This window comes from Mustela lutreola, chromosome 5 (assembly GCF_030435805.1).
Source record: "Mustela lutreola isolate mMusLut2 chromosome 5, mMusLut2.pri, whole genome shotgun sequence".
Lineage (NCBI taxonomy): Eukaryota > Metazoa > Chordata > Mammalia > Carnivora > Mustelidae > Mustela > Mustela lutreola.
In genome coordinates, this window is record NC_081294.1 from 76,863,435 (window position 1) to 76,877,400 (window position 13,966).

Here is a 13,966-nt window from a genome sequence, read left to right on the forward strand (position 1 = left end):
TTAAAATAGCTGATAAAGAAATGAGATGTAGCTTTACATGGGATTTTCAAGATTTAAAAGTACGAGAATTAGGTTAATAAGCTCTTTTAACTCCATATAGTATAGGAATTCGGTTCTTTGTGCAAATTGAAACCACCATCACCTCTGCCTTCTAGTGCATACATGATGAGTTTGACAGTAAAATTTTGTGCTGAGGTTCCTGTCTCTGCCCTTGTTACTGCTGAGATTCCTGGTGTGATAGCTCTCTTAGGCTCTCTGATTCCCTTAATCTTGGGTGAAAGGGATGGCCTTGTTTCTTCCTGCGGTGTAGTCCTGCTGCGTTGCTCTGGGCCTAGAGAAGTAGCAAGTACATCCAGTCAAATGTGGCAGCTCCTGGCAGTCAGTTCCTTGAGACCAGGGCACTTTCTGCACACCCCCCCACCCCCACCCCCCACCACCATGCTGCCCAGACATAGCATCCTATCCTGGGGTTATTTATTATAAGCAAAGGCCACTACTTAAAAATCTTACCTTCTTTTTCCCTATCCATATTTGCTGAGCTGGTGTCTCAGAGTGGGGTAGGGTATATGGGGATCCTAGAGATCTCAGCATGATCAGCACCTATGGCCATCCCTCCCAGGAATGGTATGTAAGGTGCTGTTGGTGTCTTTCCCCACCAGAGAACTGCCAAGGTAAAGGCCAAGTTGCTGTTTGCTAGATACAGGCAGTCTTTTTGAAGCTCCTCAGGATGTGGTGGCAGTCCACTTTTGGGCAGGGTAGGAGCCAACCTTAGGCCCTGTGATCCCTATGGATAGCAGTTTGTCCACTCCCTAAGGCTTGTGACAGAGCAACTTCTTATTCCAGAACTGCTAGCTGTTGGCATGGTAGCTTTTTGGCTAGGGCTGTCCCCAACCCCCTCCCCACCCAACCACCAGCACCCCGTCATTCGCTTAGTTTATCCTTTCTGTCGATGAAGAGAGCTGATTAACTGCCCTTTACTCAACTGGCATATTTGGCATTGCAGAGAATATGGTACAAAACAAATGTTCATTTAAGGTTTCTCTGTCACAAATGGTTTTTCAAGTTTCACATGTCAAAATTGATTGCCTACCAAGGAAAAGCTTTAAAAAAAAAAAAAAAGACATTCACTTTTTACAGTATACACAATTTTAATAACAAATCGTTCCTGTACACTGCACTTCGTTATCCCCCTGGCCCCATTATAATAGTATTTTCTTCCCACCCACCCCCCCCAAACCCAATTGCCCACCTCCCAGCAAAAACAAAACAAAACAGAAAAATGGCTCTTAAGGTGATTGAACACAAATGTGTTTGGACTATACTCTTAGTGTCCAGTCTCAGTGTTGATAGGAAGGTTCACCAAACATTCCATATATCAGACTTTTTTTTTTTTTTTTAAGATTACCAAGGAAGAATATGTTAGTTGAAGGAGTAGCAGGGGTTTCCAAATGTTTGTATGAATAGCTTGTATGAAAGCTTGAACAGTCATTTTCCTTGTGTTTTTGGCCTTATTCAAGTACTGTGATTTTGCCCTAGATTAAGAACAGGAATATATAATTACCTATAGATGACCTTATCATTTTTATCTTCATCTTTTTCTGGTTGAAGCACTTAAGCCAATGAAATATGAAGATCATGTCCCAAAACAGACTTTGAGAAAGGTCTGTCACTGTATTGCTCTATTAGGAAAATGGTCATGTAAGTCAGCTTCTCAAAATATTCTTTTTAAAATTTCATATAGATATCCACATTTTAGGAAGAAGACATTTACAGCTTTTTGCCCTGATAGCATGTGTAGGAAGTATGCCTTAAGAAAATGATATGCCTGTTTTGAATTTTAGGATTTGGACCTAGCGATACAGAGGGCTCATTTTTATTGGAAAGATGGAGTCTAGCTCTTGGTGACTAGCATTAGAATAAGCAGATGGATTTTAATAATTAGTGGAGTTGGAAAGTTCAATCGATTCCATTCATTGAATTGGTATAGAAATTAACTTAGGCACATTAAGAAATTACATGTGTTAGTGCAGATTTTTGGCTTAAAAAATTAGTATCTTTGCTATTTGATGTTGGCAGTGGGTATTCTCTGAGTTGTGTGTGAATTTGCAGATTTATCAGCTCACTCTGATTTCAGAAAAGTGATTGAAATCCCTGGCAAGCTACAGAAATGAATATAAACGATTCCAAAGAAGCTCTTGGTTACTAGGTGGGTACAGTATCATGGCCTTCTTAGCTTTTCTTTTTCCAGAGAGATTTAATTATTTTTCTGGTTCTTGTTTAAGTGGTCATTTTCCTCAAACCTTGAAAGTGAAAAAAGATCTGAGGGACGGGGGAGGCACTGAAGAGGGTAAGACTACACTGATGAAACAAAAGCTCTAACATCATATTGCCAGGATCTGCAGTGTAGCTGTGATGCTCTTACACCCTAGCCAGTCGGTAAAGAGAGGACATATGACTAACAGTCTCATCTTCAAAGCTGCGCCGATACCAAAACACAAATAGGCCAAAATTCACTGGAATCCTGCCTTCTACAAGCAGTTGAAAAGGGAAGTTTGCACTTTAAATGAAAAAGGAAAATGCTATCTGCACTGTTACTTTTCTCTGAGAGCATTACCCAAAAAATGGAGGGCAAAAATTTTTGTAGTTTTCAATTGGAAAGTATTCCTTAGTGGCTTTGCTATGCTGTTTCCCGGAATTCACTGAATTGCTTGCTTTCCCAGTTTACTTTTCTACACATATTAAGGGTTTTGTCAGTTGATGGTCTGTTTTACTAAAGGTAATCTTTAATATTTATGTGGGAATTTTTAGCCAGTATTTCTCATCCTTCTCTTCACAGTTTCAGTTAATGTTGGTTGTGGATGAAATGACGGAAAATACATCAGTGCTATCCTTTAGGGCTAGTGGAGTTTGTGTGTTCAGGGCACAGTTGTGTTGTGACAAAGCTTACCCTGACAAATGGCCATGGTTACCCTGATAAATGGGTTGGTAAATTTTAGCTCATGGAGCTCTCATTTGTAATGGGGCTTCTGATCCAGCCCTTCCACAGGGAAGCAATGATCTGCGCTCTATGCCGTAAAATCAGCTTCTGTCTCTGCTCAGGCAGGCCCATGGTCTGGTTTAATAAGAAATGAAATGCTCACCGCTCTAGATCAGCTGAACACAGCTGGGCTGAGACTTTGCCAAACTAATCTACCCACCCTAGAAAATATAGAGAGCACATTTTTACCCCAATTTGTGATCTTATCTGCGTTTTTACTGATAGACGTTTTCTTTGAAATGTAGGTAGACACCCCTCTCAATATTAAAGAAGAAAAAAATTACAGTTAAATCTCATGGGTTAAACTGTAGTCTTAGCATGTTTGCAGTTCAATCCTGGGAAGAAAACATGCCTTGGATAGAAGGATAATGTGTTAATGGTCATATTAAGGGAAAGATTAGCTAGGGATTTTTTGTTTTGTTTTTTAATGATAGTGGTTTTCTCTAAGGATATATGCCTTTTTTCACATAGAGCCAATGTCAGTTGTAGAAATGCTCATTTTTCTAAAATTAAGCCAGTCTAATTTAATGGGTTTTGCCTCTACATGCAAGAAACCTCTTCTATGGAAAAATTCTATATGAAATGATGACTTGGATCTAAATCCCATATATGTCATAGTTTCTTTGTAGAAATCATAATCAAAGAAATGAGATACTTGTGGCTCTTTTCTGCATGAAAAGTATGGCATCGTTACCATTTGTTAATTATGGAATGTTTTTATTAACACTCTCTCCCCTTTTCAGCTGCAGGTCCCAGGGCCTTGCCCAGTTTGATGCAGATTGTGTAGTTAACCTTTGCCTCACTCATGACTGTCTTTTAACTTAAGCTATACTGTTTCTTTGAGTCACATTTCAAAATGCTGCCTTTCCCTTTCATCCCTTCACCTCCACGCCACCTTTACATTACCGCTGTGTGGCTGTATAGGCATGTAGAATGTTCTCCTCAGTAATATGTTGTTCCCTTCACCTGGAAGGAACTGCTCTCTATAGTATGGTTAGATATCTTTATTAAATAGCCAAATTTCAGCATATAATATTTAGAAAGTGATTTTTTTCTTGGTTCCATTATACTATATTCTATTAAGAACTAGTGTTATGCCTCTTGCTAGCCAATTGTTTTTAATTTGGCTTTTTGAGGTTTGAAGATCAGGAGAAGGCAGAAGAAAGAGGTTTAAACCCCTTTGTCAAGGCATCTTTGATCATGGAGGGAGAGAATTTTTGTGTGTGCTTCAAACTAGAGGGAGCAGGTCACAGGATTGTTAAGTTGACTCTGTCTCTTTTCTCTCCAAAATAATTTCTAAATCTTTTTTTACATGTAAATGTAAATACAGGATTTAGTAAACTAATTAGTAAAATGGTGATTTAATACTAGTTTAAGAAAATTGTCTAAATGCCACAAAAATCAACATTTCCATTATAAGTAAAACTAGAAATATGTCACATGAAGTCAGTGTAATTATTTGCTATTGATTTCATTGTAATGAGACCTTTTCATAATCACTTGGATTCATTATTTAAATACATTAAAGAGTCACTCAGCTTATTAGAATTACATAAAGGGTTTTGATTTCATAATGTGGACTTCGATAGCATCTACCAACCCAGGCAAAAACTCTGGAAGAAGAGTGTTTGATATTTACCAGTCTTCAGCATACATCAAATTCTACTTCCCACACTGGCAGTAAATTGTAGATTTGAGTAAATACCAAATTATCATATAAGGGAACTTTGCTAAGCCTCCTTTTAAGCAGCAAGCCAGTTGTGGTACTTGGGATGGAGAGCAGTGATCTAACAAGTATTGATCCATATCTTTTTCTGCTCAGTAGCTTCTTTCCAAACTGTTTTCAATAGAAAAAAAATAGCATATGGAGACCTTAGTGTAAATGTTTACACATAATAGTTTATAATTACATACATGAAATGTCTTATTTTGAAGTAAGCATTTTTAGACTTTGCAACAAGAGTGCAAATTAATAAGAGCTTTGCTTCATATAACACTTAAAATATGGTTTCATAAAAAAAATTAAAAATACTTCAACACTTCAAAAACTTAAGTCTCCACTTGATTTGGAAAATTAGGCTTAATGTCACCATTGGTAAAAATTAGGTATGTATTTAGCCCCTACTATGTAAAATAGGTTACTTATCTGATGTAATTTTTGATGACAGGCCGATATTATACTTCACATTCTTTGTATGGCAGCTGCTGACACTTGCACTGTCCATAACCATTAATGATGATGAAGGGTCCTTCATGGGTGGGTTCATATTCATTATACGGTCCTTGGTCTGACATGTTTGACATATGGAGTCGTGTTTGGGATCGGAGCTGCCTGTGGTTCTGAATCATTGAGCACTGCCTAATTCTTCTCAAAGTGGGAGGGCAGCACTTCCTGGAGATGAACACTATAAAAATAATAAAAAAGAAAGAAAACAATAAAGCCATTGTTCCTGTAATTACCCGCTGAGTGAAGATGGCATTGTCTGGTTCAGGAAAGTGTTCCTCAGTAGTAACTGCTATGCCTGCAGTAGTTGGGATTTCTTTGTCTCCCACATGATAACTTGATGAGCTTATTCTTTTTGTGTATTCAGTGGTTGGATCTCTATAAGTTGTAGCCATGGCAGTGACAGTGGTTGATAAATTCCAGCAGAGCTGAAATCCATGGACTGCATCTAGTATATCCTCTCCTTGGGTGTGGTCAGGGCTGTGACATAGGATGGAATGTTCCCACCGACCTTGGAAACTGCCCAGCCAGGAGGCCAAAGCACATATTCGAGGGCTGCATTCCCACAGATTGCCAGAGAGGCCGACGGTTGTGAGGGATCTCAGCGAGTTTAAGATCTTGGAATCAAGGCTATTTAACTTGTTGTTATCCATGAGGAGAATTTTAAGATTAGGCATCGTTTCAAACACTGTCGGGTCGATGGCTTTGATTTCATTTCCAGTCAAGTCTAGCTTTTCTAAAGTGCCCCAGGTCCACTCCATTCCACATGTCAAGTTGCTAATTTTGTTCCATTGTAAGAAGAGTGTGTGCAGACTGCTTAGCCGTAGGAAATGAGCAAAATTAATCTTCGTCAGCTGGTTGTGCTCTAGGTGAAGCTCTCTCAGTTTGATTAATCCTGCAAATCCATTGCGAGCCAAACTTCGCAAACGGTTTGTGCTCAAATCCAGAAACTCCAGACTACGACAGTCCCAGAACAGACGTACTGGGATAGTCCGCAGGGAGTTGGACCGTAAATGCAAGGTCTGCAGCTTCCGAAGGCCGTAGAAGAGCTCTGGGTGCAGAGATGACAGCTGATTAAAAGACAGGTCCAAATTTTGCAGGTTAATCAGTTGAGTAAAAGTTGTGTTTGGCAAGTAAAATATTTTGTTGGAACTTAAGATTAATTCCTTAAGTTTATATAGTCCTTGAAAAGCATCTTCTTTTACTGTTGAAATTTGATTGTGGTCTAAGTGGAGCCAGGTAAGTTGACTGAAGCTGGCAAATTGATCCCTTTCGAGCTCTGTGATGTGATTGTGCCTCAGGGACAGGCCCAGAGAGCCCTTGTCTGTGGCGTTTGGCACTGAGCGGAAGCCCTGAGAGTCGCAGTAGAAGAGCAGCTTCTCGCAGCGGCATTTGGGTGGACACGCCATACCCAGGGCAGGCAGCATTTTTAAAACCATACTCATTGCATATATTGCTGCCAGCATAGGGGCCCCTAATGGCCACTTGAAATGTAAGCCTGCAGAATATAATTTAAGGAAAACAAGAAGATAGGATATTTTTCAGCAGAATGTATGAGCTGTTAAAAAAACCAAAACATTATGGCGAAAGATTTCACTGCATATAACTTATTTTTCATTTGCTGCAGGAAAACTAACCTCGTTAGTATGACTAGAACAAAACTTAAACCATTAAGAAAATAGAGCATGTTTTGTCATTAGCAATATAGGCTGTTACCTAAACCTCAAAATCCAGAAATTTGACTGTGATTTCTTTCATAAAACATGAATTCAGTGGCTTATTTTAAAAAGCACGATTCCTTGCTGACTGTACAAGACACATAAATGCATGGACTTACCCATTCTTCTGAGCACATTGGAGGCTGCATTCAGTCGCGGTTGTTAGACTCAACGCAGTGAGTCTGTAAAAGGCTCTAACATGCAGGAGCCTTTGACCAGTTTCCTGTTTTCTGTGTCCCAGGCTTTCTGAGCAAAATTGAATCCACCAGGGTGAATTATGTTTTTCCTTAGGATATTCCTCTTGAAAGCATTGGTTTCATTTTCTGTGTCCTCTCTGCTTCCCTTAATCAGTTTTGAATGTAAGTTATTAATTTTGTCCTCCTTTAACTGCTCAGCTGGTTAATCAAAGCTTCAGTCTCTCCTTTCCGCAGCCGTTAGTTCCCTCGGTCTTAACTTGTTGATGGCAGATGGGCGGCTTGTTGCAGAGAAGAGCTCCTGGAGCAGCATGAGTGCATTTACTGAAAAGCTTTTCCGAGAAACGGCACAAGAATGGAATTGCTTATGTGCTGCGACCACACAGAACCGTATATAGGCTGACGTCACCGGGTGACGTGTCTTTTGTTTGGGTTTTCCAGAAGCTTTACTGTTATAAAGCACTGTGCTATGTAACAGCATCGGGGTTGCTGTAAGACCCCTTGATTGTAATAAAGCAAGAAAGAGGACCCCTGACTTAAAAACATGGTATTCCTTCAGTGTAGGAAGCAGCAGTGAGGTATAATAAAGGCTGCATTCAGGAAGACCCGTCTGAACAGTGAGTTGGGATAGCAGAGTGATGATTTTTAATGCTTGGAAGAGCCAGTGTTAGACTGCCGGTTCTGCAGAGAGAGATCATCTACATGGGCAGGAGCCTGCATGATTTGTGAAGTGCATATTTAACGCCGGCCTGTGCGAGGTAGTGCCTGCTGCTCCAGTAGTTTGGAAAGCTACTCCGTCACCTTGTTGTCATGCTTGGAGAAAATAGAAGTCTGAGTATGATTTGCTTTAGATGTGTTGGAAAACTAGCCAAGTTGGGCTTGGCTTCTTGTCATTAAGAGCTTAACATCATAAACCAAGAATGAAGAGGAGGGGGGGGAACCTTACAATACAAAGTATTTGGTTACTTTTGCTCCTTGAGAATTGAAGGGGAAATTGAGTTAAAAAGATTTCTCCTTTTCTGTCTCATTTTACAATGATGTTTTGATCATAGTGCTGATTGAAAAATAATGCTGATTTGATCTTTAGATGTCTTACTAGGAGAATAAGGGTGATACTGTCATTTAATACTGCATGTCCTAAATAAACATAAACCTAGAACAGAAGTGATTTAGGACAAGTGATAGAGCATGGTTGGATTCTGGTATAGTCCCTCGTATTTACCTCTGAATCTCACTTACTCCTTCATCTGAAAGGACTGAGCTTGATTTGGGGCATTGTAGCCCCCATGTAACAGAGCATTTGCATATTTAATAGCTCCTACCCGCACACTAAAAACTGACTTTGAGTCTAATACTCACTGTTGTTGGAATCTCTGGTGAATACAGATGGTCACTTGTACTTTGGAATAGGGTTTTGTTTTTACTTGACTTGTTTCTTCTCCTTGTCGAATAGTGTCATCATTTTTCAGAACTTGATTATGAACGTACAATTCCATGTTTATCTTATTTTAAGGTTTTATGTATTTGAGAGAACACTAGAGAGAGAGAGAGCAAACACGAGTTGGGGGCAGAGGGAGAAGGAGAAGCAGGTGTTCTGTTGAGCAGGGAGCCCAGCATGAGGCTCGATCCCAGGACCCCAGGATCATGAGCCAAAGACAGACACTTAACCAGCTGAGCCACCCAGGTGCCCCAGGTCCATGTTTAATATACTATAAATGTGAGGGATTTTTCTAGCATTAGTCAGGGCCACACACACACACACACACACACATGCACATATGTGTATATATACATATACATACACATAGAGAGAGAGAGAGAGAGTGTGTGTGTGTGTGTGTGTGTGTGTGTGTGTGTGTGTATTTTTTTTCCATATATTCAGGCCTGACAGATGTAAGGTCTTTTACAGGTCTTACCTTATATTAATTTGGGCTTCCATGCCAATTCCTGTCATACCGTTGGTGCTTAACCTGGAGGCAAAAATTTCAAAACTACCTGTGGTGTCTGTGAAACCAGAACATCATTGGCCTCTTGGGTTCCAGGAGCTTCATCCTGCTGAGTAAGAAGTTATACTCTAAAGAGGCATAGTTCCTGTGTTGAAAGGTGTTACTGAAGTGAGAATTGGAGGAATCCAAGGTCCTGTCCTCAGGGACCTGCATGAAGGTGCTGTGGAAGCATCAGCAACTGCAGGTGGGTTAGTCTAAGTCCTCTTAGAAGCAGACCCCAAGATGGATTAGAAGTATTAGAGTTATATTTGGAAAGTACATAGAGGTATAAAAGGAGAGAGAAGACAGTAGGAATACTTTATAGGCCACTGGAGTCTTCAGGCCACAGAGGAAAGTAAGATTGGATAGACAGTCATAGACTGCAGTGCATCCCCAGGCCAGAGCCAAGCTCCCAGGCCAGAACTGCCTATGAATGGAACCCCACATTCTTAATGAACCTGTGGTAGTACTCTTGCCATTTTCCTACTTGCTGGTTAAGGAAGGGAAAGGTTCGGTTTTAGACACAAAGGATGTCACTCCCCCTGCACTGACCTCATCTTTTCCGAAGTCTTGCCTGTCCATAGGCTGGGTCCTGGGTTCATAGACTGATTTGCAGAATTCTGTTTCTTGTGAATAAGTTTTAATCAGATTCGTACAGGGCCTGTGAGCTTGGATGACAAGAGTTCCTGCTCTACAGCAACTTTCTCCCAAAACATCTAAGGAGGGGGAGTCTGATAAGGACTGGCTCTTAATTTTTTTTTTTTTTTAAAGGAAAAGCAGCCCTTGGGTTACTGTAACTGCCCCTGTTGAATGAAGTAAGCTGCTCCCTGATTTCAAAACAAACAAAAAAACCCGAAAAACAAAAAATACCTTTAACATGCAAGAAGAACTGGATTAAATTCTTCCCTGAAGTAACCACTTTGGTTCCATGTGGAGAAAAGCATTAGAGTCAGTTGGATTAGAGCAACCACAATTAGGAATGAGTTGTATGTGAAAATTTAGAAGGAAAGCATCTCCTTCCCCCTTAGACTCTTGGTTCCTTTCTGCTCTCTAGTCTGCTTGCCTACCTCTTACATGTTAACAAATGGAGAATGCTTAAATTATATTATCCCAGCACTGTTAGACCAGATTTGTGGGCAAGGAAAATCACCCAGAGAAGCACCAGTGCGATCAAGAGTAATTTTATTTATTTATCTATCTATCTATTTGACAGAGAGAGAGAGAGAGATCGATCACAAGTAGGCAGAGAAGCGCAGAGAGGGGCGAAGCAGGCTCCCCGCTGAGCAGAGACACCTTTCCCCTGCCCCATATGCAGGGCTCCATCCCAGGACCTCGGGATCATGACCTGAGCCGAAGGCAGAGGCTTAACTCACTGAACCACCCAGGTGCCCCAAGAGTAATTATTTTTCACGCATCTGGAGAAGTGGGCAGTAATGCAGTAATGCACGGTATCCAGAGAGTTCCTTTTAAGTCACAAGTCATCTTGCCTTCTCTTTGGGTTCAAAAGGTTGTCTGTGGAACCAAAGAAGATACAGTGTTTGTCTTAAAATTGGTGGAGTACATGGTTTGTTGATAGAATTTTATATTGTTACTTTTTAAAATCTGTTTCTTTAGCTCAAAGGACTAAGCAGAGATCCATGTTCTTTCTGAATTAAACTTACTTCTGGTTTCATTTTAGGCAGCTTCACTCCCCATACATATGCCTTTGACTTAATTAAAGTGGTAGTTCAGCCTTTGGAAAGCGCTGTCCATATCCTCTGCTCAAGTTTTCACTGCTTTGTTGTTAGTGACAAGGCAAAGGAGAAGCAGAGTCAAACTCATCTCTCTTCTCTGAATGGCTTTAAGCAAAAGTAATTGAGTCAAGTGGCAGGGCTTAGGTGCTGTAGTTATGTGCATTACTCTATATGAAAGTTTGCTTTTGATATGTATTGCTGATTAGGGAGAATTATTTCCCTGCTCAGAGAGACAGATGTACAGATACATGGAATTTTCTTTTCATTTGTGGTAGAGCCAGAGCTTGATTTTTGCATTACACTAAAAAGTCAAATGTTTCTTAAATCATTCCCAAATCCAAAAATTGTAATAACTCAAATACCAGTGGTGCTACACATAGGTGCTCTGGAGAAGTACCTTAAAATAAACGTTGTTCAGGTCCTCTCTGCCTCGTCATCGTGACAGGTGAACTGCAAAGCCTGGTTGAGTTGGGGACTCTTTATTGGGGTCTACATTGTCCTTGCAGCTCAGGCCTCCCTCTAATGGACTGTCCCAGGGAAGGGATGGGGGTAAATGCTGTTTCTGATCCACAGCTAGATCCTTGTTACACCCGGCAGGGCCCACAGTGGGCATGCATAAATGGTTTGTCAGTGGGAAAAACAAACAAACAAACAAAAAACCTTGTTGCTGCCAGTCTTGATTGCTACTTGGAGGATCTCCTGAGGTTTATCAAAAAATGATAGTCATTTTTGGGTGAAGGTCCTAGATTTAGTGGGTCTAAGTATATCCCCTGCTAAGAACCTTTTAGGGTTCATAGTTGGCAACCTCATATTTGGGCCTATATTAGAATAAGTGGTTTTCTTTTGTAGGGAAGTAGGAAGGAAGATGAGAAAAGATACGATAAATCCTAGAGTTGTTCACCGCTTTCATACTACATGTATTTGGCGGCAAAGATATGACTGTTCTTTTAAATTATTTGATTTGCTATTTAGAAAAAAAGAAAAACCAGTGAAGTTCCTGCTGAACATAACTTGTTATCTTCTCAAGAAACAAAATGTGTATGACAGAGGCAGATAGACTATATAAGGATGCTTTGGCTTTACCAGTTAAGATACCCATTCATATTTTCTTATCATGTTTGGATGGATTATAAAGAGTAGTTGATGGTCCCAGGTGGAGCTGGAGGATCTGAGAGCATTCAGAACACTAGGCTCCCAGAGCCTTGGTGTTCACTAGACCACTGTAGTGTGTAAATAAATAGGTGATGGTTGGTAATCTTTCTTTTTAAATACCTTTTTAAAAGTCAATTGTCCACTTATGGCCAGGAATCCCGTTTTTTACTAGTTCTTTGTCCCTATCCCTACCCTCCATTGATTTTGGTATTTGAAAGTCCTTTTGGGGGAGAGGGGGTTTGGGAGAAGGGGGTGGGATTATGGACATTGGGGAGGGTATATCTTTGGTGAGTGCTGTGAAGTGTGTAAACCTGGTGATTCACAGACCTGTACCCCTGGGGATAAAAATATATGTTTATAAAAAATAAAAAATTATAATAAAAAAAAGTCCTTTTGTTCTCTTGTTAGTAAACATGACAGAGAAAGCAGAAAGAAGGAGTAGTGGTGCCACAGTGATGGTGAACTGTGTTCCTTTTGATGCAATAACTTACAAACTTAGGGATTTCTTCTAGCTTTGGAGGCAAGTATTTTTTGGTTGTTGCTGGTGGGGGTAGCAGGGCTAGGATCAGGCAACAGCCCAACTCTGTAGTGCTAATTTTGTATTTTGTGTCCAAGGCTAGGTAATTCAGTAGTAAATACTGGGATGATGCACTGGAGAGTCAGACATTAGTTGAGGGGAAATCTTCATAGAACGTGGGGCAGAGGTGCATTTCAGCCATGAAGATCTTTTATTTCATCTACCATAGACCTCATACCAAACAGAGCTGTCTTAAAGTCTTGATTAATGCAGACTGATTGAAATTTGTATTGCCAAACCCTTTTTTAAACTGTTTGCACAGTGGCTTCATCATGTTCATGTTTTTCCCTTCCTTGTGTGTGTGTGTGGCAGGCTTCATTTTTTTATTCTGAAATACTGCCACGTTTGGATTTGTCCTTCCTACTTTTCCCACTCTGTTTCCAAGTAGCTTTCTCTTTAGATGTGTTTCCTCCTGCCAACATAGGTGGCTCACAGGTATACAAAGCCATTTGCACAGAACAGAATTAAGAGTTAAGATACCCATTCATATTTTCTTGAAGAATCCCTTTCAGTGTTAGGCCTTTTGACCCAGTTGGCTAAACTTAAAAGGGGTGAATTTGTGTGTATATTGGCTAGATGCTAACAGTCTTCATTGCTGAACCTTAGAAATGTCATTCCCTCAAAAATCTGGGGTAGAAGGACAGCGACCTGTGCTAAGACAAGCAAAAAATTTGAACATGTGATGTCATCAATGCAAAGAAAATAACAAAAATTTGACCCAAAGAGAAAAAGATCATTGCTTACTATGAAAGGCTTATAGCCGCATGTTAGCATTATAGCTGGGCTTGAGCTGAACCCATATTGCTGAAACAGTACTGCTAAGGCTTGACATCCTGTGGGAGCTGATTCCAAATTGCTGCTGCTTTTTTTTTGCAGGATGTCTGTCTGTCTATGGCTTTATAGTTTTCCCATTGTATGGCTATACTGTAATTTGTGAACATGTAGTTTGTTTTGAGGATTTTGGCTTTTGCAGACAGTGTGAAACGAATATCCTTTTAATATCTCTGCATCCTTAGGCAAGTTTATATATAAATTCCTAACCATAAAATCACTGGGTTACAGTGTATGTATATTTAAAATTGATAGACATTGCTACATGGCCTTCCAAAAAGTTTTAAACCATTTCATACTTCCCCAGAAGTCTGTAAGTGTTCACTAACCGGAATCCCACCACCTCCCTCCGCCACCCCCCACACCATATTTAACAATATCTGGGAATCTCATAGGTGAAAAATGCTCTTTTGTTTCTCTCTACTTATGAGTAACAATGACTATCATTTGTATATAGTTTATTATCCTTTTGTTCCTTTCCGTGGATGTGTATTTCATTTGCTCGTTCTTAAAAG

General features: G+C 40.1%; 2 protein-coding genes across 3 annotated transcripts in view; one reads left to right on the forward strand and one right to left on the reverse strand.

Moving 5' to 3' along the window:
- Positions 1-13,966, forward strand: part of CTNNA1 (catenin alpha 1) — a 182,993-nt gene that overhangs the window by 110,309 nt on the left and 58,718 nt on the right. The gene's annotated exons all lie outside the window — the stretch shown is intronic.
- On the reverse strand, positions 1,239-7,541 carry LRRTM2 (leucine rich repeat transmembrane neuronal 2). Its single transcript, XM_059174696.1, has 2 exons — positions 7,099-7,541; positions 1,239-6,759 (listed from the first exon to the last, which is right to left on the reverse strand). The coding sequence occupies exons 1-2, from the start codon at positions 7,100-7,102 to the stop codon at positions 5,213-5,215; spliced, it is 1,551 nt and encodes a 516-aa protein (XP_059030679.1). The 5' UTR covers positions 7,103-7,541; the 3' UTR covers positions 1,239-5,212.